The sequence below is a fragment of the Metarhizium album genome, assembly GCF_000804445.1.
Source record: "Metarhizium album ARSEF 1941 chromosome Unknown scaffold_12, whole genome shotgun sequence".
Lineage (NCBI taxonomy): Eukaryota > Fungi > Ascomycota > Sordariomycetes > Hypocreales > Clavicipitaceae > Metarhizium > Metarhizium album.
This window is the reverse complement of record NW_024467586.1, coordinates 486,787-513,447: the sequence shown is the minus strand read 5'-3', so window position 1 is coordinate 513,447 and position 26,661 is coordinate 486,787. Positions and strand designations below refer to the sequence as shown.

At 53.5% G+C, this 26,661-nt stretch overlaps 9 protein-coding genes across 9 annotated transcripts; 2 read left to right on the top strand and 7 right to left on the bottom strand.

The window, feature by feature from the left end:
- Nucleotides 1-424: 424 nt before the first annotated feature.
- On the bottom strand, nucleotides 425-1,204 carry MAM_05157 (uncharacterized protein; the record flags this gene model as incomplete). The annotated part of the gene is made up of 1 exon (XM_040823955.1): nucleotides 425-1,204. One exon carries the CDS (start codon nucleotides 1,202-1,204, stop codon nucleotides 425-427), a length of 780 nt encoding a protein of 259 aa, XP_040678114.1.
- Nucleotides 1,205-2,052: 848 nt separating this feature from the next.
- MAM_05156 (Zinc finger, FYVE/PHD-type) lies at nucleotides 2,053-4,540 on the bottom strand (the record flags this gene model as incomplete). Its single annotated transcript, XM_040823954.1, has 3 exons — nucleotides 2,053-2,628; nucleotides 2,697-3,125; nucleotides 3,179-4,540. The coding sequence occupies 3 exons, from the start codon at nucleotides 4,538-4,540 to the stop codon at nucleotides 2,053-2,055; spliced, it is 2,367 nt and encodes a 788-aa protein (XP_040678113.1).
- A 3,063-nt stretch (nucleotides 4,541-7,603) lies between these two features.
- Nucleotides 7,604-9,121, bottom strand: MAM_05155 (Bystin; the record flags this gene model as incomplete). Its single annotated transcript, XM_040823953.1, has 2 exons — nucleotides 7,604-8,474; nucleotides 8,526-9,121. The coding sequence occupies 2 exons, from the start codon at nucleotides 9,119-9,121 to the stop codon at nucleotides 7,604-7,606; spliced, it is 1,467 nt and encodes a 488-aa protein (XP_040678112.1).
- A 738-nt stretch (nucleotides 9,122-9,859) lies between these two features.
- Nucleotides 9,860-11,219, top strand: MAM_05154 (putative domain UPF0507; the record flags this gene model as incomplete). The annotated part of the gene is made up of 3 exons (XM_040823952.1): nucleotides 9,860-9,880; nucleotides 9,999-10,148; nucleotides 10,224-11,219. 3 exons carry the CDS (start codon nucleotides 9,860-9,862, stop codon nucleotides 11,217-11,219), a joined length of 1,167 nt encoding a protein of 388 aa, XP_040678111.1.
- Nucleotides 11,220-11,441: 222 nt separating this feature from the next.
- On the bottom strand, nucleotides 11,442-14,044 carry MAM_05153 (Galactose oxidase/kelch, beta-propeller; the record flags this gene model as incomplete). The annotated part of the gene is made up of 4 exons (XM_040823951.1): nucleotides 11,442-11,875; nucleotides 11,934-12,951; nucleotides 13,020-13,696; nucleotides 13,939-14,044. The coding sequence occupies 4 exons, from the start codon at nucleotides 14,042-14,044 to the stop codon at nucleotides 11,442-11,444; spliced, it is 2,235 nt and encodes a 744-aa protein (XP_040678110.1).
- Nucleotides 14,045-17,520: 3,476 nt separating this feature from the next.
- On the top strand, nucleotides 17,521-20,114 carry MAM_05152 (glycoprotein X; the record flags this gene model as incomplete). The annotated part of the gene is made up of 5 exons (XM_040823950.1): nucleotides 17,521-17,534; nucleotides 17,594-17,618; nucleotides 17,678-17,770; nucleotides 17,829-17,860; nucleotides 17,942-20,114. 5 exons carry the CDS (start codon nucleotides 17,521-17,523, stop codon nucleotides 20,112-20,114), a joined length of 2,337 nt encoding a protein of 778 aa, XP_040678109.1.
- A 313-nt stretch (nucleotides 20,115-20,427) lies between these two features.
- Nucleotides 20,428-22,602, bottom strand: MAM_05151 (metallopeptidase MepB; the record flags this gene model as incomplete). Its single annotated transcript, XM_040823949.1, has 2 exons — nucleotides 20,428-20,695; nucleotides 20,765-22,602. 2 exons carry the CDS (start codon nucleotides 22,600-22,602, stop codon nucleotides 20,428-20,430), a joined length of 2,106 nt encoding a protein of 701 aa, XP_040678108.1.
- A 1,086-nt stretch (nucleotides 22,603-23,688) lies between these two features.
- On the bottom strand, nucleotides 23,689-24,329 carry MAM_05150 (myosin regulatory light chain cdc4; the record flags this gene model as incomplete). The annotated part of the gene is made up of 3 exons (XM_040823948.1): nucleotides 23,689-23,717; nucleotides 23,815-24,048; nucleotides 24,149-24,329. The coding sequence occupies 3 exons, from the start codon at nucleotides 24,327-24,329 to the stop codon at nucleotides 23,689-23,691; spliced, it is 444 nt and encodes a 147-aa protein (XP_040678107.1).
- A 1,243-nt stretch (nucleotides 24,330-25,572) lies between these two features.
- MAM_05149 (Crg1p S-adenosylmethionine-dependent methyltransferase) lies at nucleotides 25,573-26,570 on the bottom strand (the record flags this gene model as incomplete). Its single annotated transcript, XM_040823947.1, has 2 exons — nucleotides 25,573-26,482; nucleotides 26,557-26,570. 2 exons carry the CDS (start codon nucleotides 26,568-26,570, stop codon nucleotides 25,573-25,575), a joined length of 924 nt encoding a protein of 307 aa, XP_040678106.1.
- Between the last annotated feature and the right edge of the window lie 91 nt (nucleotides 26,571-26,661).

The window sequence follows — 26,661 nt, the reverse complement described above, 5'->3', positions numbered from 1 at the left end:
ACGCACGAGTCACGCCTGAAATTCAGCCTCGTGTGTCAAGAGCGCGGCACGGCACGGCCTGGCCTGGGCTGGCCTGGGCTGGACAGTCAAGGTCATCCACTGTCCCATGTCACAACGGCACAAAAACTGTGTTTCTTGTCTCTTGATGGTTTCTTGCTGATGCATGTAGTTACACCGGGCGAAGGCGAGGCCACGTGGACGGCCATGGCGGCGGCAGCTTCCGCGTTTCTGGTGCCCCTACATCCGTATCCGCATCCGTGGATATCATGAAACCCCCGCCCGTCTCTGGAGAATCGCGCCTCGGGACGTGAACGAATGGCAGGAGCCCCGGAGTCCGGTGTCGCCGTCGCCGTCGCGCGCCGCTCCGGGAGGTACGTGTCCTACATGCGTACGCGCACGTGTGCAGAGTTCCGTGTGGCGCCCACTACTCGAGCCCGGCAGCTTGTGCTCCGTGTTGCCCGAGGGGATCAAACGAGGGCGGCGGCTTCGCATCGTACGGCTCGGCAGGCGGGGTGGGCGGCAACGGCCGGTCGTCGAACTGGTTCGCACCGATGGCCAGGGTCGGACTGCTCGCGTTCGTGCCCTGCCCCGGGACGCGATGGCCGCGCTGCCAAGAGACGCCGGGCGCTGCGATTTGCACGTCTCGCCGCTGCTGCAGCGCCGCCGCCGGGCCACCGCTGCTGGTCTGGCTCTTGGCGAGGTCGTGTAGGCGGTCCACCAGGCCGGAGTGGCTCCTCTTGATGGTCTTCTTGACGAAGCTCGTCATGAAGACGTTGCACCGCAGGTCCACGTCCTCCCTCAGGTACAGGCCCGTCGTCGGGGCTCCGAGTCCCAGCTCCACGGGCTCCAGGGGCTCGCCGGGCATCGACCCCCCGATGGACCACTTGGAGCGGGTCTCGACGCCCATGGGCGCGTAGCAGTGCGTCTGGATGCCGCGCGACAGGTCGTGGAATGCCGCCGTGTAGGTGACGTCGCTGGAGGCGAGGCCGCCGGGCAGATACGACACCCTGTCGGTGAGGGAGTACCACACGCAGCCGAGTTCTTCGTCGGGTGCGTGGGGAGGCGGAGGGATTCGGTGGCGGTCCCTGACGAGGGGGTTGAGGTCGATCATCTGGAGGTGGTCGTGCAGGAAGGCGACTGCTGCCTCGCGAGTGAGGCCGTAGGGGAGGGGAGTGACGGTCGTGAAGACTGTTCGCTTCGACATGTTGCCGGGCGTGCTGGGCAGAGGAGACGAGGAGGAACCTGGTGGTTTGTCCCGAGGAGTGAGCGCGAGCTCTGGAGGAGAGGCGGACGCAGGAAAAACAGACAAAGGCCAGACGCTGACGCCGTCAACGTCGTCCAGGTGATTCCGGAGCGGTGATTGCCCAGCACCAGCAGGCAGATCGATCAGAGGCACAGCATCTGGCCGGTGCGCGACGGGGGAGCACAGCAATCATGCATGGGGAAATGAGGTGCCCCCGGGTCGCAGGCTAGCAAGCAACTAGTTAGTAGTCAGCAGTCGGGCCAAGGATGGACGGGATGGGAGATGCATGATGGTGTTTACCAGGTCGATGACTGGTCGACTGGTTGGCTTCAATCTGCGCTTCTCCGTGCGTCAGCTGTCAGCCTCTCTCCGTCGGCCGCGCCCCGCCCAGCCTCCAGCTGGCCTTGCAGCTTGCACATCTCCAGGAGCCTCCGTGCGCGGATCGCGGGGACCCGAGCGCCACGTGCACACGCCAAATGGGCAAGTGCACGTGCGTATGCACGTGCGTGGTGCTGCGTACATGGTAGGTTAACTAGAAACGATGCCGGTTCCGAGAACCTGGCGATCAATCCGTCCGTGGGCTCACTTTTGAATTCCTACTTCTCGTGGCCCGTGGTACACGACTACCTACCGCCCGCCCTTCTTTACCCTGTATCCCACTCCTATGCTTCGACTACACGCAGTGTTGTACAATGTCAAACGCCTAATATACATGATATCCCAGTGCCAACTCCGCATTGCTTGCCCTCGTGTCCTCTCCACCAGCCAAGGCAGCCCCCAAAAGAACGGCCGAGATATGTTTCGACCCCTCATATCTCCCGGCACCATCTTGACAAGGACGCGCTCAGCTTGGCTGCTGTCGGAATCTCCTCAAGCGCAACGTCCACCTTCCACATTTTGCTGCCCAGCCCCCCGTGTCCCAACGACCTGCTGCCGCCGACTCCAGCAGGCACCAAGAGTCCTAGCGCGGCCAACCTCTCCCATGCGATTCCCGCGACGCCGCGGCTCCATGCCCGAGCGCTGCCGCCCATGGCCAGCATTCCTGCAGTCGACGACTGGACCCGTTGTTTGCCCACCATCGAACTGTACTCGTCGTATGCCATGGCAAAGTTGACCGTATCCGTGTGTGCCACAATGTCTAGTCTCGCTGCAGCGATCAGTATGCCAAGGTCAAGATCCGACAGGGTCGACAACAAGTGCAGCCGTGAGTCTGGGGGCGCCAACGAGGTCGTCGGAGACGATGGGGTCGGGCTGTTCATTGTAAGATCTTTCGATGAGAGTGACGATATGGGCAGTATCCATTCCGTAAAGAACGCGGCGGCAGACTTTGTGGTGAAGTAGTGATACTGTAGTAGATGCTGGAACTGTCGTTGCTTGTAGAGCGCCTGCAAATTCCTTGTTAGCCCGCACCTTGCAAAGTCATGGCCGCGCTGACGCAGGTATGACGGTCTACCTCTATCTTTTGAGTCCAGTACTTATGGAACTCAATGAAACCCTCCACATCAACGTCGATACCCTCGCTCTCGACATCGGCTTTGTCAATCATGAGGCCCTGACGACAGATCTGCCAGAATGCCGGCAGAGACTTGGGGGGGGCAAGATACACATAGCGGTGGCTAAATCGGCTCTTGACTCGCTTCTCAAGCATGTCCACCACGTCAAGGCGAGTGGTGCAGCCCAGCACAGCGATCGGGGCCTTGCGAGATTGCGCAATGTCAAAGAGATTGTACAGTAGCGTCTGTCTGGGATGGGCGGCAAACATGTCAAACTCGTCAATGATGAATACCACCGACCGAGACGTGAGGTTTTCCTCAGTGCCCATGATTTCGGAGGGATGTGAGAGTAAAGCCAGAAGCGATGCCATCGTATCTGCATAGTTTGTCTGCCCTTTGTGTCAGCAGCTGACCCTTGACTATGCCTGTGGTCCCGACATACTCTGTTTAGTAGGTCGTCTTCAACCTCCATCTCCTTCCCGAGCTGTCGCCAAATTTCCTTCAGGGCCAACTTGTCATCAGTATGGATGAATCCATTGAGCCGTACTACGTGGAACTCGTGCCGGTGCTCTTTTGACAGGTCAACCATGATGTTTTCCACCAACTTGGCATTGCCATCATTAGTATAACTTGATGGACGTCCTTGTTCGCTTTCGTTTTCATCTCTTACCGTCGTCTTGCCACACCCACGTGGCCCAATGATCAACATTGAGTTACCCTCTCCCGCTACAATAGTTTGCTCGACAAGTTGCCTCGCCTTCTCGTGAGACTCCTCTTGTCCGAATATGCGTATTCGCCGCCGTCCTGAGCACCGGTCCAGGAGCACACGCTGAAAGCCTCGCAGATGCTGATCCAAGTTGACTATGTCGGGCACCTCAACAGCATGCAAAGGTTCGCTCGTTTTGGCTTCCGCACGGGCGGGCTCGCTTGGGGTCTTTAGCACATCTTCCTGAGAGCAAGACTTGCACAACCAGTCGCCTTCGGGAATCTCGGTGACGTCGTAGCATTGCTGATGCACAGCGAAATCGCAATTGTCGCACAGTATGATCTCGTTTGGCGCTTCCGAGTCCGGCTTGGAACATATCTCACAGAGAATGCCGTCATCCTCTTGCTGTGTCTTTTGCGCCTTGGTCGTTCGTGGTTTTGTTGCCTTCGGGGTCTTGGGTAGATCCTCAAAGTACACTTCGCCATCCGCAGATCGGTTAAACGTGACGTTTTTGCGGGGTCGGCCTCGTCTCTTGGTTGGCGTGAGAATACCCTTTGGTGGGTTTACTTTGTTGCCATCGGTAGGGCCGGTCTTGCGCGCGGGTGCTGTCACCTTCTTGGGTTGGTAGACAGACGCAGGGGGTAGCGGACCTGACGTCCTGCTTGCTGCCCCGGGCTGCTTGAATGGGCGCTTTGGGACAGTCCCTTTCTTAGTTTCGGGGAGATCACCATTGTCCCATATCGTCCCTTTCAGTGCTGCTAGCTTGATGGCAGGACGCTTCACCGGCGACGCAACTGGAGCGGCTGGGTTGGGCGGAAGGCTGTTTTTGTTGGAGTTCAGGGGAGGCTTGGGGACGGTCGAATTAGTCGTCAAAGGCGATCCATTGCCCTCGGAATCTCTTTGCGACTGACGTCCGTATCCAAAGACGCTCGAGATAGCTGCAGCAACGGCCGTGAGGGCTCTTGGGGTTGAGGGTGAGCTTGTTGCTGCTCCATCCAATCTTCTTCTTTTGACGGGGAGAGGCGTCTCGGTTCCCATGTTATTTTCGATGTCGTCCACTGATCGCTTTCGGGCAGCCGGGGTGGCATCCTGGTCCATGGCCAATCCAACTACGAGCTTGAAGGCAAAGCTCGTAGTCGATGGTTGGTTCGGCGATATTCCAGTCGCTGAATCGTCTTTTCTGGCATGCGGTCAATTGAGAGGTGGAGCTTTGGTGGCACGTCACTTGACTGACGTGATGTTGGAGGGGGGGACGCGACGCGTGTTGCTTTAATTTGCTCACCGCCACAGAAACAGAAACGCGCCATGTCACCAGGTGAAGGCAAAACAAAACGACATGGGCCACCCTGGGCAGGGACATTCGTAATTTCAATAATTATCGATACCGAGGACTGTCGACCTTTATTTTTCTCTGGCTTCATTTTATAGGTGATGGGCTCTTGAAATGGCCCATTTCATCTAGCTACGTGGGGAGCGCGCTTTGGAGGAGATAACCTCAATACTCTTGGGAACTAGCTACGTCGTCGGACCCTGACATTGATCAATACCTCATTTTCTCAAGACTTAGCCTTGCCCTCAGACCCTGAACGTGACCGAAATTTGGAGCGACTTTGAATGGTTTCAACGAAGAAGAGGAACAAGATTTCCCCGGAAGAAGTCGACTTGGACTAGAGCGCGAGAATTAGCAGCAGCACGGCTTTTGAGCGCCTCTCGAGAACATCCAAGGAATCAAACATTGCCAGCCTAATAAAGCCCTCCTGTTAGTACTATGCTAGTGCCTCTTCCGCTTGCATCCCTCAGGGTAGATCTGGCTCTCCTTCGCCCGTGGTAGACGCACAGCCCCGTCCCGCCGCTTTTATGTCGAATGTTGGCAGGGCAAAGGGGACTGCTTGGTAAGTGCTCCGGGAAATCGAATTCAAAGTCCTCGGCGGAGGGCAATTGACGCTGCTGCTTTCGGCGTTGACTACGCCGAGGCATTGGGTCCCACCATTCCCGAGGTTGAGAGGAGAAACTGCTGCGCTGGTTGCCATGATGAGGGCTTGAATGAGTGGAAGACTGCGTTGGCGATGGGCTGCTGGTCGAGTTGTGGTCTGGCGGTGTCATCGATGTAAAGAAACCTCTCGGCCTGCCGTCTGCCGTGTCCTCGTCCAAGGGCGGCGTGCTAACTCGAATGGCTTCCTGAATCCTTTGTTAAGTGTAATCTACTACCGCGAGTTTGGAGGCTCAAGATGGCGTATGTGTACTCACTCCTCCGGGGAATTGGCTGTTTCCGGACCGAAAACCATCTTTGAAACATTGAGTTTAGTCTTGTTCATGCCTACTTGCGAGAAGACAACGATTTGAACCTACTGTTGGTGCTAAGGAACATTCTTGATTCGTATTTTTGGGTGTTCTTGGATTCTCGCCTCGAAGAGGTTGAGGTTGCACGCAGTGACTGGCGAGGATGCTTCCCATGCGCGGGAGCCCGGCCAAAGATCTTGTGACTGAGCTTCGAGTGCGCAAGTTCGTCTTTGAACCAAGCACCAGTCTTGCCAAAACTGTGAGACCAAACAGTCGTCCAAGGGAGCCGAGTGCATGGGCGGCTACTGCCTTCCGGTATGTGGCTACCATCACGACCATCTTTCACCTGTAGTTTCAGTAAGTTGAGGTGCCATCAAGACAAAGACTTGTTGTGTATCATCACAAACCGTATTCTGTTCCACGGGTACATTTTCGGAGTCTATTTCGACCTGATGCCGAAACAAATCACTTCTTTTGGATCGCCGGGATCTTCTAGACATTTCAGTCCGAATAGACGGGGTGTGAGATGCTATCTCGGGACACAAAGCATCCAGGATCAAGCCAGAGGCATTTGCATTCCTCTGAAAGTTCATCCTGGCCTCATCCGAGTTTGGCGACAATGCGATACTTTCACCGGATTCATCGAGTACGTGATCTACAACTTGACCAACGGGTTGTTGTAAAGACAAGACATGGGCAGATTCGGACAGGTACGGACTGGGAACCTGCTGAGCGCCACGGGTGCTAAGCTTGGACAATGGCGATGCCGCCGACGCCGTGGGCGACGCGTAGGAAGCATCTCTACCATCCGTCTCGCTCACGGACTTGCGTGATCGTGATTTCCACCTCCAAAACCGAGAGCTAGCATTACTCTTTGTCCGCGGTGCAGCTGCAGGCCGTCTCTCTGCCCAGTATCCTTCGGGGAACCAGACCTATTCGTAACCCTCTCGAGCTGGGCGAGGCGGGTCTACACTAAAGACAGAGGGCGAGTCGCGGCCCTTGACTAAATGAGGTGGTATGAAGGGCGTGGCGGCAGAGGAAGACGATTCTGTATTGGCTGTTTCGTCAAACATGTTACTCCGCCATCCTCCTCGTCGACAATCTCCAGGGCCGGGATTGGGTGTTGTTGGAAACGTAAGGTAGAATAATGGCGGAGTCGAGAAACCTGAGAAAGGGAAGTTAAAGTAGCTGCGGCGAGCAAGCATTAGCACAGCATCGTCTTGTACCGAGACGCAATGATTCATGCATACTTGATCTCGCTTGCTCCCGTCGGGCTAGGCAGCATTGTCCTTGGAACCAGAGAGTCCGACATGGGACCTCTCGAGTAGCGCATCAGTTCTACCAAATGTCCCGCGTGCTGCTTTCCGTTCTGAGGCCGAAGTTGTCTTTGGCGAGGTCACGTATGGTGGTTCCAAGTGTTCGAACCGTCAAGCTGCGTTGGTTATGCGAAACGGAGATTATTAAGAAACGGCGACCTTTGCGATCTCGTCGATGAGTAGAAATACATGTAGAGGGGTACTTTAGGTTCCTAGGAATATGCTCGATTACATTTTGAAAGACAACCTGCGGAACGAAATTCAACGGGTATGAGATGGTCACGGGCATCCCCACGGGTTGGTACGATCCTGAGGAAAGAACGAGCAGCGAATGGTTGTCGAGTGAACCGCTCTCTGCAGAAAAGTAACGGATGATATTCCTTTTCGCATGTTGGCATGAACAGGGACGTAGACTGTGACACAAAAGCTGCTTCCGCTGACATGCTCTAACATCGAAAGCGCGCCCATTCATGCTCGAAACTAGCTCCAAACGCCGTGCAAGTACCCGAACGCCATGATCGTATCTTGCCCTTTATCGTTTTTCCCTTCCCACCATGCATTCGTTTCAAGTGTCGATTGCCATGGTATCGTCACCATCCAGACTTTCACCCTGGGGTTCCAAGGGAACACCACGTCCTCGTCCAGCCAGCAGTTCTCGTCGCACTTCCGGGCCAATGGCGGAATGGCCGTGACCTAGAAGCAAATCGAGAAGCGCTTCGCGTTGGTCTTCGGTGATGTCGCCCTTGTATCTCTGGGCAAATGCTAATAGACTTTGGTGCCAGATAACGGGCAGCTTCTTCTTGACGTCGCCCTCGCCGGCCACCTCAGCCATGATATCGGCTTCCTGTACGCTAGCGGGGTCGTCGCTGCGGAATCTAAGAAAGTGAAAAACCAGAGCGTCAATGACTTGGTATGGCAGGGCGTACTTCTTCTCCAACAACGTCCTGATGAAGATGTTGGTGGCACCGCCACCCTCGCTTCCCTGGGAGGCTTCCTGGGCAGCGATCTCGCAAAGGCCCTTCAGAGCTGCGGCGGAGTGCAAAACAGGGACGGAGACTCTAGCGAGTACAGCAGAGATTATGTGGGCTTCCCTCAGGGTGCAGGTACCGCTGCCAATAAGCGGGAAGAGAAAGCCCTTGAAAAAAGCAGACGGCTTGTACAGCGCCTTCTTGAGAGAGTTGAACAAATGAACATTCAACTTTTTGTTCTCGTAAATGTCTTGGCGGACTTTTTCCAAGACCACCATCTCGAGAAAACGCTGCACAACTATGGGTTTATGAGAAACAAAGATTCTGGTTGCCTGGAAGCAAGCGTTTGGTGTCCAGCGATCTGGTCGGGTAACTTCGAGAATTTCCTCCCAGTGAGGAATAGTTGGGAGAATTTTGAACGGCTTCGGCAGTGGGCCAGACTTGTAGCGCGACAAGATCTCTCCGACTCTGCAGTTGCCGTCAGCATAGTCTGGTTTGTTGTTGACAACAGGCACTTACTTGGTGTAAACCTCGACGACTTTGGGAGGTAGTTCGTAATCGTCAACTGGCACGTCGGCATCCTTTCTGGCTTCAGCCGCCTCGTGCGCAGCAATCTTTTGCAGAATAATGTCTGCCAAGTTGCGGCTTTCGCCCTCAACCGCGTCGCCCTCGGGCTTGAGGTCCCAACCATGCTTGAGCAAATCATCCTCCTCGTCAGGCATAAATTTCTTGTACATTTCAAGATCTTCGGGTTCTACTTCAATGTCGTCCACATCCCCGTCGTCATCGCCCCAGGCCTCATTATCGTCAAATGTCCTGCCTTCCTCAGCATTGAGGTTGTCGTCAAAGCGGGAGTTGTACCCAAAAGAGTCGACGGTTGGCTCGACAGCGAAAGAGGCCCTCTCGGCATTTTCTTCCTCAGCCAGCTCACGGCCTATCCTTAGGATGTTCTTTGAGGCTTTGGAGTCCACAAAATTGTCCTCGGCATCCTCAGTGTCCTTGGACTTCTGTTTGCCGGGCTTATTCCGCAAGAGACCGGTGGCGAGGATATCGTTCTCGAGAGGGTTATGGCGACGGGCGGGCCGATCGGCCTTGGGAGTAGTTGCCTTGGGCATTCTGCGCGAAATTTCTTTGTGAGTGGAAGCACTGACAACGGCGAATGCCCAAGACAGAGGACAACTTTTGGATGTTTCGCAGGCTCGCTCTCGCTCCAATGTGGCGCGCGGGCGGTGGGATGGAAAATCAAAAATTTGTGCCTTATCGATCTGCCGCCCCTCATCATTCTGGATTCGGTTTGGTTTGGCGTAATCTTAGACGGGCATTGGTTGCCCCAGAGGATGCTCACCGCCTCCGTACAAGATCTTCATTTCAGACGATAAGTCTTAAGTTGTTTAGACTTCATTCAGTATTGGGGCAACACTAGGAAACAATTGATCGTTTTCAGATTCACAATTTGTTTCATAGTTTCCCCTGCAAAGCTGCCGTATGTTGTGGTGATGAGGCCGCTGCACTGTAATTCAAACACCACGCAGGGTAATGGGATACGAACTGAAAAACTAGCGGCAGTACCCGAGCACTTTTGCTTTTCCATAGCCATTTACTACCTCTCAATCAATTGATACCTTTGCTAAATGGCAATGGGCCTTGTTGATTACGTCCGTGTCGACAAGACGTTGCAGTTGAGAGATGGGACCCCCCAGCTTTGAGGCTGATCAGGGCCCCAAGGTCCGAGAAATCCCCACCCCCAAAAGCTGCCCCTCCAAAACTTCATGTTGGAAATTCACGTCAAATAAATGTCTGGTCACTGAGAAGGCGTCCATCTCACGCAACTTGGAACACGTGCAATCGCAAACATGCCCACAGAACTGGAAGAGGTGTGCTACTTTCCGCTGCTTGACCACCTAATTTCCCGAAAGCTGTTTCTTTTCATTTCTATTTCCACCTTTTTTTTTTAAAAAAAAAGAAAAATACTGACTAGACTTCTCGTAATAGCTCGTCGGCTTCATCGCCCATCCCAGTCCTCAGATTCGTCTGACGGCCACGGAGAACCTAGTGCCATACTCAACGGCAGAGCCGGCAATATTCAAGACACAAGACATGAAACCCATTAAAAACTTGAAACTCTTGATTCGGGACTACCCTGTATGCTGCCGTCGTCCATCTGCACGACCTCGCGTAAGAGGCGAAGCAGGAAAACTAATGCAACCTCTGCACTAGAAAATTGCCGAACAAGTCTTGACCATACTCATTAACCTATCAGGGGACCCCGAAGTCGCGGAAGACTTGGTCAATGATGAAAAATTCATCGGCGTGATACTGGACCACATAGTCGTACGTCTTGTCCAACCCAAGTCCACGTCACCTCCCACGACCTCGGAGTCGTCTAATCGTTCCCGTCTACAGGGCCAAGAGGAGCCCAATGCCAACTTACTGGCCATGCTCCTGGCAAATCTATCAAAGCTAGATGGTTTCAAGTCCGTCTTGGGAAGGAAACAAAGCGCACCCGAGGCCCTCGGCTCCGACGACTCCGTCATGAACCAGCTCATGGACCTCTTCGTCAAGGGCCAAGACGGCGCATACAACAAGAAAGCAGACTTTGACTACCTCGCCTACGTATTTGCCGATTTGTCCAAGCATGAGCAGGTACGAAAGCATTTTCTCACGGAGCAGGAATACGACGGGGTTATTCCTCTCGCCAAGATCAGAGTCTTCACAGAGCATAAATCGGACGTCAGGAGGAAAGGCGTAGCGAGTACTATCAAAAACGTCGCTTTCAATGTCGACTCTCATTCTAAGTTTCTAGACGAAGAGGGCATTAATATCCTGCCCTATGTGTTGCTCCCCATCACCGGAAACGAGGAGTATGAGGTGGAGGATACGATGGAGATGCTGCCGGATCTGCAGCTGTTGCCGCCGGATAAGCAGCGAGACTCGGATAAGAATAATATCCAGACGCACGTTGAGACCTTGACGCTGTTGACGACGACAAGGGAAGGCCGAGACCTGCTGAGGAAAGTGAGGGTGTATCCAATTATTAGGGAGACACATTTGCGAGTGGACGATGAAGGTGTCAGAGAAGCTTGCGAACGGCTGGTGCAGGTCTTGATGAGAGATGAGGACGTGGAAGGACAAGACATCGAGGACGGGAGAGAGGGTGGTGCGAGTAGCAGGATACATGAGATCGATGAGGATGATGAGGTTGTCGAAATGTAGTCAAGGTGTGTCCCATTCATGCAGAGCTTTTGTAACAAGCGTTAAAATCAGCCGTGATTGCACCGACAGGAAAGAGACTTGGTCAAATTAAAAGTTGTTATATACCAATATTTAAATGACATCGGCGCATTATAGAGGTAAATATGTCATATTAATCATCGTATCACATTGCAACTTCGTTCAAGACTAGCACAAATGAAAGTTAGGCACAACTACTATTTCCTAGTACTGATTGTCAAAGCGTCCGTCGTCAGTCTCTCCAGACATAGTCTGATCCAAGGGGCTCATTATGGCGGCCGCAGCAAAATAATCGCTACCAAGTCTCTCGCTTGTTGAGGCCGGAGACAGGGGTCTGTCTGGCCGAGCTCCCTCTTCGGGCGACACCGCTGAAGCGTCTTGTTTTTTCGAATGATCGGATGGGCTGGGATGGCTAGCTATCTCTAATCCTGTGAACTGAGACCATGTGCCTAGTAAAGGCGACTCAATCCATTCCGTCGCACCGTCGGACAGCTGACATGCAGCACTCGGACTCCCCAGTCCCGATTGTACGTTGTACTGAGAACAGGGCCTTTGGAAGTTGTAAGGACCGAATTGTTTTTGAAATGAACTCATCGGTGTAAATCCTATGCCGTGTAGCTCCGCAGGAGAAGACGTATCTATCAAATGTTAGTTGTCATCTTCCTCGCGATAGGGTGCCATGGAGACACTACTTACCGCAGAGCTCAGAGACTTGAGTATCTTCCATCTCGTATACTATGGTCTCTGCTTTGTCCGTAGCAATCGGCTCAAAATTGGAAGTTTCTTTCATATCGGGAGAAGTGTCTGTTTCGGGTTTTTGGGGCGATTCGGTCATCATTGACCTCTTGGTCGCTCCGGGTCCTCTAACCCAAGTCATAATATTTAAACCGCTCCCATCTGCTATTGAGTCTGTGGATGACACAGCGGCAGCTTTCTTTTTCCTGCAGCAGAAATACCATAACGCTATACCGACACCAATAGAACAGAGCACGGGGATGATAACGGCAGGGAGGATGATTGAGAGTAAGTGGTCACGAGGTTGCGAATTAGGCTGCTTTGGAGGAGACGTAGTACCAGGTGGCGGCGGCGGCGGCGACGGCGGCGACGCAGAGCCATACGGCCAATACTGCTTGAGCTTCTTCGTGTCATATGCCACTGAGAAAACGTCGCCTAGTTCTTTTGAAGCCCAACCTGAAGGCGAAGGCGACCTGACAGTTGCCCCTCCGGATGCGGTTCCGCCTACAGCCGCGATGATCTTCTCATGCACACCATAATCGCTATATTTTGTTGGTGAGTAACCGTCCAGCCAATTCCCACTAGTCAAATTGAAAACCACGACGGGACCCTGATCTAGACATGGCAATGACGTCTTTTTAGGTGTATATCCTCCAAAAACCATCATTTGGTCTGGATACGGCTTAAAACATTTGTGTCCCGAACGGCCGTGGAAGGGGGCCCCTTTGTTTACCAAGGTCCAAGAGAAGGACGGCAGTGATAGAACCCAAACTTCGTCGGAGTAATCATCCTTCGGATGTATTCCGTCGTAACCGCCGTAATAGTATATGTTGAAGCTAGACTTGTCTGCTGCGGGCGCCACGACGGCACAACCTCGCGCCCTTGCTCCTGGACCACTTTCTGTTGGTTGCTGGTACCACTTCTTGTTGGCAATATCGTATATGTCGATCACACGCATGAATTCTGGGCTCTTCAGCTTCTTTCGTCATGTCAATACAAAGAGTATGTAGCGAAAAAAGAATACATCAGGAGAAAAAGCCCACTTACACTCTCCGTTTCGTTTGCAGACTTGCGGGATGGAAATTCCCAGTCTGGATACACAACTCCACCCAAGACGACTAGGATACCCTCCTTCCCAACTGGCACCCAGACAACTTCAGGGTTTGCTCTTGGCTTAATATTGTCAGGAAGAGTTACGTTGGTCCACTTCTCGAAAAGCTGGTCCGTCATATCCAGCTCGATAAGTGTGTTGGAGGGATTCGAGGCGGTTGTTGAGTTATCATTGGCAATCAAAAAATTGATCGGACCTCTACTTGGAGATGAGAGGCCAGAAAAATACCACGCCTTGTTCTCTGACGGTGCACTCACTGCACCACCGTAGGCAATATACCTGGTCACACCGTCGTCCAAACGTCCACTGTTGAACCCTCTTTGCCAGAGCGGCCTTTCTGGGCCATAGGCGTATCGGCGATAAGCAAGCACTGCATCTGCGGCAGGTGCGCCGTACAAGCCTTCAATTTTTACCAGGGCCCCTCCATATAGGAAGAATTCGGCATCATTAGCCAACATGGCACCATCGTCGTAGTTTGGTTCTGAGCTGATGCCGCTTTGCAATCCGCCAATTGCCTTGGACATGAGGTCTTTTAAAAGAATCCCAGTGACGTTTGAGTCTTTGGAGAAGGATTCTGACAGATTGTATGACAGGACATATCCTTGAAGGTTGACTGTTGGTATGTCAGTTGAAACGATCTGGTCAAAGGCATGGTTGGGATATACTTGCTGTCATAAACAGGAAGGCCGGATTCTCCGGATGCAAGTCCGGGAGTCCACCATATACTCCCTCCATCAAGATAAATGGTGTCGCGAATTAGCGCAGCTGCATGCCGTAGAATTGAATTGTTAGCGAAGACATTAGTAAGACGGAGATATGGCAAGAATGAAGTACCTCTGAGCTGGGACCATGTACATATGCTAGTGTTCACCTGGTCGCTTTTCCAGTTGCTCAACTGAGCGTTGGACCAAGCAGCTAGTCCTATGCATATCGCCAGTTGGGCTTTCGGACCGGTCTTCATTTTGTTGAAGTGTTGGATTGGCGATGGTCGATACGGAGTAGAGACTGCCGAAAACTACTGGCCGATCCGCCACTATCCAGGGTGATTTCAGTATTGTAATTTCTCTCCAACAATAGTTCAATCCGGAAGTTAGCGCGTAGGGATCTATTACGTCGTGTTACAGTGACCCATTCTTTTTCTTCATGAGAATTTTCTTCATGAGAAGCAGCTGACCGGCATTGATTCTCCAAGGGTCCTCCCAAAAAGTCGAGTGTAAAATTGCAATCTCGGATAACGACCAAAGGGAGTCAGACAAGCTAAATGCCTCAGAGACGGGCATTTGCTCGGAGTCAAATGAGAGGTGGAGCTGGGTCTGTGAGGCTGATACCGGTGAAGACGATGTTGGTTGTGATACTCCGTACTTCACGGCTACAGGGAATTCTGGTCTCGTCACACACGAGCTTTTGCCACCAATGAGAAAGACTATGCGTGAGAAGATGCTTACCAGCGATCCCAGCCTGTACTCACCTTCCAATTGTAATGCTCTTCCAGTCGGTCTGCCCATCCCTCCGAGGGACGCCCACAAAGGCTGTGCAACAGCGGCTTGGACCGGTTATGGGGGGCTGGTGCAACATGGGCATATGACCAGCCTTGACGAGACCATGTTTGCAAAGACCGGAATATATTGCCCACGTCGTACAAGAGTCCCTCGACCACGGACCGGGACTTACCCACCGCCAGGTCTCCCTTTCTTCGCACGTTGGACGCTGGTTGGCGGGACCAAGGTCTCGTCCCAACCTCTCGAGAAAAGAAAGATGCGGTGGGGGTCATGGTAAGACCAGAATGTAGTGAGAAGGCCAGGTGGAAGTCCCTAGTTCCCAGGTCGTGGTCAGTGTTTTCGGACAGAGCTTTGTGGAGAGAAGACAAGGATCCAGAATCGCACAATAGTGCGCATAGCAGTTTACTGAATAGGAGAGGCCAAACTGGCTGGTCGGGGTCAAGAAAGAGGGGGGGGACCCAGACCAGCAGCCGACCCGAGCTGGATGAAAAGACGGCGAGATGACCACATTGACAATGCTGTCGGATAATAATCATGCACGGGATACCAAAGTGGCTTCGCTGTGCGGTGGTGGGCGGACGTGTAAGAACAAAAAGATGGTGAAATGTCGTCTAGGTACTCCGTACAGAGTATACGGAGTAGAGTGCGGTGAACTCCGCAGGTGATGGGTATGGGTGATGGGTGACGGGTGACGGGTGATGGGTGATGGGTGATGGGTGATGCCTAAAGGTGTCGTGGCCTCGTAGGTACTTGGGTCGACATCGGATGTCTCAGTGCGGAGTCATAATGGATGCATGGGCTCTGGGGTACGTACTGGGTAGGGTGGGTTGTGAAGTAGGTAGTTAGTAGGTACGTACCACCTAACTGGTTCTTTCCGTGTTCACAACTGCCGCGTCGATCGCCTCCTCGGAGGTGGCTCTATCGATCTCCATGAGCGGACGACACCACGGATTCGTTGTTTGGTGCGATGCGTCTTTTCACGCTCCGTATGCCTCGTTGTCTCAACCCCAACATGTACACAGTACGACTTTGTCACTGCCTGAGTGATGCGAGCTAACGAAACCAAATCTTCCTCTGGGTTTGAGGAGCGACAAAATACAACTGCGATGAAATCGTGATGCACAAGAGAGAGGTAAGAATAAGTTTCGGCCAGCCGAGACAACAGTTCTGACATTGACCCAGACCTCCAGACCACTCAGCTTCAAAGGCTGCACTTGGATACATGTCGTCATTTTTGACAAGACCAAGTGCTGCACAGACGAAACTACTGGCACAGACACAATCAACAAGGCTGCCATCGCAACCCAAAGGCTTCGACTCTGCATGTACTCCGTCTGCAGAGCATAATGACTATAATACATGGTACGGACTACTTACGTGTCAAAAATCGCAGCGGCCCGATTCTGGCCGCAGCAGTACATACATAAACTCAGTACATAACGTACATGGATACCTCTGGTGCTCTGTACTTGGCTTCTACCTTTTCTGTCCTCTTTACGGAGTGCCTAGGGGCACCTATCTACCTCTCTACGGAGGAATATCACGATTGCCGGAGACAAGGCTGCAAGACCAAAAAACTCCCCGAGGAATGGAGCATCACAACAAATCTTGCAAACGCTCGCGGCAGTCGCTGCCGTACGGCTGGAGCAGCATCAATTTTTTTCTGGAGACTGGCGCTAGAGACATCAAAATAAAAATAGGAAAAATAGTACCAAGTCCCACGAGGCTTTATCTGCACACCTAGACGTGTGGACTCTTCCAGCACGCGTGCTCTGGTTTCCTCCACCGGAGACGACCCCTACAACCAGATGCTGCGCCATGACACGGGGTAGCCGGGAAGAGCCTCTCTTTGTAGCTCTCAAGCTCAAGTCCCATGGCCAAAGAGCCGCCTCCCTCCGTAAGAAGAAGACCTTGTGAGTCAGTCTTTGCCTTATGCAGTGTACGCAGTGCGAAGACATGCAAGACGATGGAGCCACCAGCTTCTTCCAGTCAGCCACCGTCATCCGGGGGATGCATCTCTGTAAACCCGGACAACTGGCGAGTATCCAAGACCAGATTCTGGCCCGTGCAGAAAATACAGCTTGGTGTACGGAGTACGGCGTACGACGTACGGTGAGAATCCGTTGGTCACCGTTGCCAATGGAGAGATGCATACATGTCCTTGTGATTGGGTTGTCTTGGGGAGATTCTGTTCGTAACACCCAACAGCAGCTTCGACCGCAGTTCATTAGACGTGTCGTCTTGGCAAGAAGAGCACCTGGCTTAACTACGGCACACCTGCTCTTGGGCACAAACTAACTAGATCGTGGCAGACAAGCTGTTTGTTTGGTCAATGTTTCCCTCCCATATTCGCTGGTCTTGCCCCTAGTCTCGAGCTCTTGGTCTCTCCATCACTACGGGAGTCCAACAGCCATCTACTCCGTACCGCACATCAGCTTGAGTCACGATCAACTGGATTAGCCTCAAAGCTCTAAGCCGTTGAATTTACTTGGACCCAATCAATTCTCGATACTGATTCAGAGCAACAGCCGAAGACAGGAATTGTGGGCAAACACTTGAACCACCAGACCGAAATTCGCTATAAAGCTCTCTCTCATCAACTTGATTCCCTTCCGGTCTTATCCAATCGTACCCTGCTCTGGTGCTTGCAGTTGGGGGGTTGACGAGTTGGAGGATCGTCGCTCGTTGCTCCTTCACTCGTTTAAGCATCCTGTTGAGAGGAGAAGGCTACATTCTCCGAGGGGGCACAGACTAGACTGTTTGCGAGATGCGTCTTACCACCGCAATCGGGCTCTTCACGAGCCTTGTTGCCGCCGTTCCTGGAGTAGATGTCGGGGCCGGCGTTGAAGGATTGCTAACGGTTGATTTAAACCTGTTCCCGGATTCTGTTCTTACCGCCCAGTGTAACGAATGTTGTCCGACAACAATTAGAACAATCATGACGAAAATCTAGTGAGTAACATTCGTGATTACTGTGATTGCAAGCATGATGTGTACTGACGGACACGCAGTACAACAATTTACAGCGAAAAAACGGTGAGGCGGAAATGCCGGCAGATGAGAGGGATGACGACTGGCTCTGACATGTAATGCAGATATACACTACCGCAACAGAGCACGATGTGTCTACCAAAGTTCAGTACGCAACTGAATACGTTACTACGACAGCCCTCTCGACGTACACAATGGTGTGTATGGTATCAGATGATGAAGGAAAAGGGAGAATATTTGCTAACCTGGTCCAAGTCTTATCCTGTGACGATAACTACCACGATCGAGTAAGTCTACCGGCAGATCCAGTATATTGATTTCATCTGTGACTCGCTATCTGGAACTAGATTGCCAACTCAGTGACACAGTTGTGAGCCTCCCTACAAGAGCGTTTATGCGTCAACCAAGAGCGACGTGACTGCGCAAGTTCCAAAACTGAAGGGACGCACGTACGGCTGCAGGACGACAACGCTAACCTCCTGGGCAACGACCACCGCTACAAAGACCGTCACTGAGATTGAGTCTGTTGTGACGACGCAAACGGTGCCACGGGAGACAACCATTCACGACACCCACACCTTGGTCGACTCGACTACAATCTGGGTGCCGACAACTTACACAGCGACCAAGACAGTGGTTAGCGAGCATCCGGTCACCCTGACAGTCGACAATACCAGGTACACGACGAAATCCACCACCGTAGTGACGACATTTGTGTCGACGGTGACAACGAGCTTCCCCGTGGTGACCACCATGACGCTACCAGGTCAGACCGTGACGGCCCCCGGAGAGACCGTGACGGCTCCCGGCCAGACCCAGACCGTAACAGCCCCTGGCGGGACAAGCACAATTACTCTTCCCGCCGTAACCAGGACCCTGCCCGGAAGCACAGTCGTCACCACGCAGATGAAGACTCTGCCTCCGTCCACCATCCACGTCACGGACCAACAAGCTACAAAGACAATCACTCGGCCAGGATACACGGTCATAGAGACAAGCACGCTTACTATCCCCCCTACATCGGTCGAAAAGCCAGCCACCACCGTCACCGTAACGCCCTTGTTCGACGTCACCCTCTGTCCAACTCCCACAGGAGCGTCAGCGCCGTTGGACACAAAATCAAACCGAACGTTTGGTTGCGAACCCGGCTTTGTCTGCAACCCCCCCAAGCCAAACGGATGCAACCTCTGGCCCGAGCCCCCAGCCGACGACTTCCTCTGCGATCCAAACGACTGTATTCCCTCGCCGCCCTTTGCAAAAGTCGCATGGGAAGGATGCGAAACCAGCTACTACCCCCCTTCATACGGCTACTTCAACCTGAATCCCGAAGCGTTCGGTCTCTCCTACGACATCTTCGAATACAAAGTCATCAACACGACCACCAACGGACACGCCTCACTCGTCACAACAGGAAACTGGGCTTCCCAATCCTCGCTGACCGCCTGGCCCAAGCCATCCCCTTCCAACCCGTCGCCGGCCTTGTACCGCCGAACGCGCGAGCCCACGCACGGTTCCACGCGCCACAAAGCCTGCCGCAAGTCCAAGAGAGCCGTAACCCCCGCCATCTGCTTCGACGAGTGCAGCTACGCCTACATCATCGCCGAAAGTACCGGCAAAAGCGACCGGCTCTGCAAAGAGGGCTCTGACTTCCGCAACGCCGTCGCCGCCTGCTACAAGTGTATCGACGCCAACTCCGGCCGCAACTCCACCACCCCCGTCAACGAGCCAAGCCAGCGGTTCGAGCAGTATCTCGAGTACTGTCGCGGCTCGAGGGCCGAAAAGCCCCCTACCGCCCTGCCCACCACCCCCGAGCAGCTCGTCACCCAGCAGCCTACCATCGGGACCAGCACCCAAGTCGATGTCAGTCACCCGACCTTCACGCCAATTTCGTCCACGCAGAGCACCACGCCGTCTGCCCCGTCGACCCGGAGCCCCACCGGCGCCGCGGTCTCCACCTCTCCCGGCGACACGCGCTCATCGCAGACCACGTACGCGTCCACCTCTTCCGGCGAGACCACGCAATCGTCTCCCTCTTCCGGAGAGTCTTCATCGTCTGCTCTTCCGGGGTCTACAAGTGCTGGGAGCTCCGTCGCCCGGAAATCCGGTACTTCCAATAGCGAAGAGACGTCCTCGCCCACGGCTACCCATACCACTGCACTTGCTACCTCCGGCGGCGGCAGTAGCCGTTCCGGCGGCGCCGGCAACACCGCTGTCGGAAGTGGCACTAGCTCCGGAACAGCAACCGGCTCCGTCTCCGGCTCAATCTCAGGCTCGGGCTCGGGCTCGGGCTCCGGTCTCGGCTCCAGTCGCACCTCGGGGAACGGTCAAGCCAGCGGTACAGGACCACGTGTTAGCGAAAGCACCAGTGACGACGCCGGCGACAGCGGAAGCGGTCAGGTCGGCGCCACGACTGGCGGCGCGCCTGGCAACTCGCCATCGTCGTCGCCAACGTCGTCTTTCAAAGTCTCAGCCGCCGCTTCTCGTCTTACCTTCTCCGCTGGAGCAATCCTCGTTTCTTCCGTACTCGTCATGATGTACTAAACGACAATGTGAACATGATACGCAGCCAGTTGTTACGCTCCTTTTGAATTGTCGTTTTAGGTTTGGCATGTTTTGGTAATGGCAAGTATTTAATGTGGGGGTTGGACAGGAGAGCATGTAAGCTCGGGCGCCGACGGAAGTCATAGGATACCTTTCTGCACAACTTGGAAATGTTTGGTTTCACAGAGACTGTATTACCAAAAAGCAGTCTCTGAATATATACACATGCGTATAACATGCATGAGACACATGTTTGCACTTGCTGACGGTCCCGTCCGTGACTATGCCTAATGTATCCACTCGACGTCGAGCATCACGCCAGTCCCAGTTCTTGGTAAAAGGCCTCGGTGTTTGGTTCTCTGCCCAGGAAATCCTTCAACGTCTGTAGCTCTTCCTGGCTGCCGCCACGGCCTAGAACTAGCTGGCGGTATCTACGGCCTTCCTTGCCATCCATGGGGTCCTTCTTGAAGAATGAGTGGAACATGTCGAGGGAAAAGACCTGGGAGTAGAGGTAGCCGTAATATCCGGCATCGTATCCGCCGGTGTAATGCCCGATAGTAGCGAACCGATTGCCCCATTCACTACAGGTATAATGACGTCAGCAACTTCGTATCAGTTCAATGTGTGTGTGTGTCGGCACGGGTACATACAGTCCTTGCCCCTGGGCTTCAGGGCCCTTGATTCCAGTAATGTCACGTCGGAACTCGTTCCATACCCTGGCGATTGGCATGTTCTTGGCCTCTTCGTGAGTTTTGGGAGTGTGGACAGTCATGTCGAAAAGCCCGTACAGCAATTGGGTAAGATTGGAGGTGGCCGAGTTGAAGTGCTTGGTCTTGACCAACTTCTCAATCATGTCGTCGGGGATCTTCTCATTCGAGTCCCATCGTCGGGAAAGGAACTTGAGGACACTGGGTGTCCAGCACCAGTTCTCCAGCATCTGGCTGGGAGCTTCCACAAAGTCGCCGGCAACATTGGTGCCATGGAAGTAGCTGTATTTGGTGCGAGCGGCAAGGTCGTGGATACCGTGGCCGAGCTCGTGAAAGAGAGTGACCACCTCATGGTGCTTGAGAAGACCGGGCTTGTTTGCGCTGGGCTTGCTAAAGTTGCACACCAGAGCGGTGGCAGGGTAGTTGCGAGTTCCGTCCTTGTTAAGGAAGCCAGGTTCAATGTTGAAGTTGGCATTGTGACCATATTTGTTGTCCCTGGGGTGGAGATCCAGGTACAGGTATCCGCAGAATCCACTGCCAGCAGCCTCGTCGTCCCAAACAGAATAGACGATGACATCCTCATGCCAAGCCATGTCTTCCGCCTTGCCAGAAGGACTCAGTCTGGCGCGATCCTCCTTGCTAAGCTCGACAAAGACAAACCCGAAAATCTGCTCAAAAATTTTGAGCATGCCTTGATATGTACTTTCAACGGGGAAGTATTGGGAGATTGCAGCCTCATCCACGCTATATTCCTTCTCTTTCATAATTCTAGAGTAGAATGGAATATCCCACATGTACAAGTTGCCGTCAAATGGTGCACCGCGCGCCTCACAATCCTCCTTCTTGTACTGGAGCAGGCGATCCGATTCCTTGACACCGCCTGGGGCGAGTCGCTGGCGCAAGTCGCCGAGAAAATCCATGACTCTCCCGGTAGTCTTGGCCATCTTCTCGGAAATGACCAGGCTGGCGTGATCAGGGAAGCCAAGCATACGAGCAGCTTCGTCTCGAAGGGCGATGATTTCGTGGAACAAGGGGACATTGTTGTTTACCTTGTTCGCTTCGGCAATGACATAGGTGCGTCTAGTGTCCTCGTGGATAGCGTACTTGCTCATGGGGAAGAAATGGTTGTACTTGAAAGTGACCTTGACCTTGCCCTCGTTCTCTCCGGTGCCCTTTTCGAGCTGGCTAATATCAATATCATCAGAGGGGACACCTTCAAGCTGCTCAGGGGTGAACCAAACACCACCCATCTCGTCGTTGAGATTCTTCTGGCTCTGAAGGCACAGTAAACTAAGCCGCTTCTGAATTTCCTTGAAACGGTCCCTCAGAGGGCCGGCTGGCAATAGAAGGCCATTACGAATGTACTTTTGGCGTTCCTTCTGCAAAAGATGAAGGGACTCGGCATCGAGCTTTTGGGCGCCGCGAGTTTGGAACGCAGCATCAACGAGCTTGAATACATCCTCTCTCATCTTGAGTTCGATATTGAAGTCGTCGGAAATCTCCTGTGCTTTTGTCGAAGCTTCTCTGAGCTCCTTGTCGGCAGAGACATACTGGTAGAATTGGGCAACCCGGTAGCTTCGTGATAGCTCGTTCTCGTTGACCAGGCCCGGTTCAAGAACATTTTCAAACTTGGCATTTTCTGGTTTCACAGCAGCTACTACCTTGTCCAAAATGCTCTTTGTGAGCTGATTGTTCCTGTTGATATCGGCAACCACGGACTCCATAGTACCGGTGAAGAGCGGTGGTGCCTGGGGCGGGGTCCGATACTGAGCACCGGCCATGCTGCTTGTTGTCAATGGACGAGAATTATGAACAGTGCTTTGGACCGTAGCAACTAGCCTTGGGCGAAGATGGTTGACAAGAGTTTCGACACGTGGGAAAGTTCGTGGGAAGGCCACGATTGCGGCGACGATAGCGGCGACGAGGGACAGAGAAAGGAGGGGGAGGGGCAGGGGCAAAGAACTCCGCCTGTCCAGTTTGGCTGCAGGTACAAGAGGAACTTTGAAATCTCAGTCGGAAATGAGAGGCTGTCTTCGGCTGGTCGGATGGAGCAGCATACAGCTGTCGTCGAAAGGTTCGTAGATGTGCAGCAAGCTGCTTCGATGGACGTGGAGCAAGTTGGAAGTGTACCGCCGACAGCTGCAACTCTGCGAACTGAGCTCGGGGAATGCCAATGCCAGATTCATCAAAGGAATGGCTTTTGATTGCGTGAGAGCGCAAGCTTCTGCACCAGTCATGCAAGCAATGGTACGGAGTAATGAGTCAGCAGTACGGAGCACCAGCAGCAAGCAACCAGCACCTGGGAGCTTCGCTTGCAGGACAGATTGGCGAAAGGGACCTCGACAAAGTATCCTCAAACATTCATGCCCCAGACCCCAGACCGGCAGGAGCGCGGGACGGGGCCAAGCACTGTCTGGCAACAACGGCGGGGCATCAGTGCGTGCATTCAATGGCCTGTCATGGTGGATCCCACGAGCATTAGACGCGATGATGCATTGGTCTTGACTCTTTACAACACACGACAGCAAACCAAGGGCCGCATGCCACAGTGCCCAAATAACAACATGCAAGCCCACCATCGACACGAATGTTTAGCTTGAGCGAGTAGCACAACACATCTACCATCACAAAGCTTATATCCATACAAATAACGAGTCGAGACTCTGATCCCACGCATTCTTCACTTCCTTGTTTCGTGGCATGAATCCTCTCCATCGCTAAACAGCAAGCCTTCATGTAAAAGAAAAAAGCTCTGAAACTGTGCAAGAAAAAAAAAAGCAACGCCATCCCGTCCGCAAATGCAAAAAGACCGAGGCATTCATTTCGTGTAACACTGTATGATCCAGAGCGGAAATACACGAGGCTGTCTAGTTGGCGAGGATGGTTCGAACAAGGTCTTTGAAAGGTTTCGTTTCAGTAAAGGTTCAAGTCTGGGAGGACTGCAGGCCACGACGTATCCCTGTTCTCATCACAGAGGGCGTTGCAAAACATACCGGTGTAGTTGACTTGGCCAGAACTCGTGTCCACAGCCTTGAGCAGCTCATCCACCTCCTCCTCGGACATCTTCTCGCCCAGGTTCGTCAAGATATATTTGATCTGCCCAACTCCAATAAATCCCGTCATGTCTTTATCAAACACCTGAAAGCCACGGCAATATTCTTCGGGCTCGCCAGGGTCGCGGAACCCGCCAGGGCGGTTCAAAATGCGCTGGAAGGTCTCGAAATCGACTGCGAAACAAACGCTTGTCAGCAACTCGTGCTCATGTGCTCCAACGTGCTGGTCTTTTGATTTGATTCGTTTTTTCTTCGCAATCTCGAATCTACTCACATTCGCTGCCAGCGTTCTGCTCAAGATCCTTGATCTCAGACAAAGTAGGGTTCTGCCCACAGGCTCGGAGCAAATCGCCCAAGCTGTCTGCAGCCACCCGGCCATTGCCACGCTTGTCGAAGAGAGCAAAAGCCTCCTTGTAGTTGGTAGAAGCCTGAGAATCGTACTGGTTAGAAGACATTGTCAAGTCTGTAATTGTGCTGCTGTTGATGCGGTTGCAGTGGGGAAACAGGGAGGCCCGTCTCGCGGATGCACGCTTGGTTGAGCTCGGACAAGCAAAGGCGGTGCTGATGCGATTGTTCAAGTGTGCTGCGGCCGGCAGAGTGCTTCGTTTTGTCTGCTTTTGTTGTTTGCAGTCTGCGAAATAGAACGAGCCGTTTGTCGCGAAAGCTGACAGAAATGTTTGGCGCTTTCCAGAGGCAAGACGCAATTCAACCAGAAGGGGGTTGTACTAATCACACTTGGGCTGACCTGGCGAATCACATGGCGAGGCTCGTGCGTCGGTCGCGGGGCTGCCTCTCCTCACGCTGTTTGTTTACCAAGGGCGTCGTTGGGTGCTGGGGCAACTCACCATTGTGGACGGAGTAACTCCGTACGAGCTCGGTACGTGCTCCGTACAGAGAGGAGAAGAGCAGTCGGAGCGCGTGAGGCACTGGCTAATAGAGTCTGGTGCTGGAGGGAGCACAAATAAACCGCACTAGCGGCCAGGCAGCTTCCCGACTGGAATTCGTCGAGTTTCGCGCACCAGACCAGACGCTGTTGTTACCAGACAGTGGCCCCGAGACGCAGCTCTGGAAATAGACACCGAAGCAAGCTGCTGAGGACTCCGAATATTGGATTTTGCACTGGTGAGGGAGTTTAAAAAGGGGCAGAAGAAGAGGACGACAGTGAAATTTCTGGTCTCCTGGCACGGCCGGCCTGACTGCCTAGGGTACTGTGGGCTCGAGAGCTGTCGCATCGTTTGATCCCCATGCTCCTGCTTCTTTGGCCGGGCAACCAGTACAACCTGTCCCTGGGCGCTGCACCCCGTTCAGGTCAGGTCAGGACTCATGCCCGATGGTGCATTTTCCCTCATCTTACCCAGCGCATGTTGATACGATGGCCGCCATGCCATGCCATACAGCCCGCCGCTCGTTGAGCCAGGGGCACGGGGCAAGGGGGGCCAAGGGGTCAAGTTCGAAACATGAAAGCCTCCGTGCCCAATATATTGGCACCCTGGACCTTGCGGTGTGCTTTCATGCAATCTGAGGCATTTGCAATGGCGGTGTGCATAAAGATTGTATTGCAAAAGCTAGCCACTATACGGAGTACACGCCGTGCTCTGCATCTCTGCCGGCTCACACATATCTCTATTCTCTATGCAGAGTGCAGAGGAGCTAATTACCAGGCAGGCATGCACGGAAGACGTTGCCATCATCCCTTGTTCATCGCCTCTTCGCCATGAGGACGTACGTACCCCAGACCGTATCAACCTCGGCGTCTCTCCATCCATCGCCAAGTCCCCTCCATTGCGGCTCTGATTCCACAATGCGACACATGAGAATATCAGCCAAATCCCCCTGGCCACCTTCCGCCCGGCTCCCGACCTCTGGATGAGCATCACGCCAGCCCTGGAATGCACTGAATGTCCGAACGTACGCCTCCAGTTGCCCTAGATTCATCCTCTTTTGCATCCAGGCCGTTTCAGGGCCCGGGGTCTTTGCACAGTCGGCCTTTATGTCGTACAGATCTCGACGGATGGCCCTCCAGTCTTTGGCAGGCGGTACGACCTCTCGCAGCAAGTTGCGGACTCTATTGCGGCCAGGCTGTTCCCAGTAGGCATTCATTCCCTCAATACCTGGCTCGACCTCTCCTTCTGCGTAGCAGTACTTGGCAAAGATTTCGTTGGCTCTCGTGTGCCCAATGAGCACGTTGTCCTTGTATCCCCAGAAAGCAAGAGAACCGCCAGCCTTCACCACGCGAGATACTTCGGGCCACGCCTTGTTGTAGTCGAACCAGTGTGCAGACTGTCCAGCCACCACCATGTCGATAGATCCATCAGGGAGGAAGGACAGGTCTTCGGCGCCGCCTTGGAGGAAGATTACTTTCTCATCCTTTGTCATGGACGTGGCCTGCTTCACCATGCCGGGGCTCGTGTCGACACCAATCACTCTACTGAAGTGAGGGCTCAGTTCTCTTGCAATGGCCCCATGGCCACATCCAATGTCCAACAAGGACCCGGATGAGGCGCCTGACGAGGAATTGGCACCGTGGTACCCCAGCACCGTTCTAAACAAACTTGCCGGGTATGTTGGCCGTGCCGCGGCGTACCCTGTAGCGGAGAAGGTTGCTTTGCTGCAAGTCCAATGCTTGGTAGTTAGAGCGTCTAGAGATCGCAACAGTCAAGCCAACAGAGGGAAAATTCTTACGCAAACCGAGACATTTCGACAATAGCATGGTAGTTGCACAACGGCAGCCCTGGAAGGGCGTTTATGAATGGGAATCCTATCCCATACTCCGTAGTATCTGCGTAC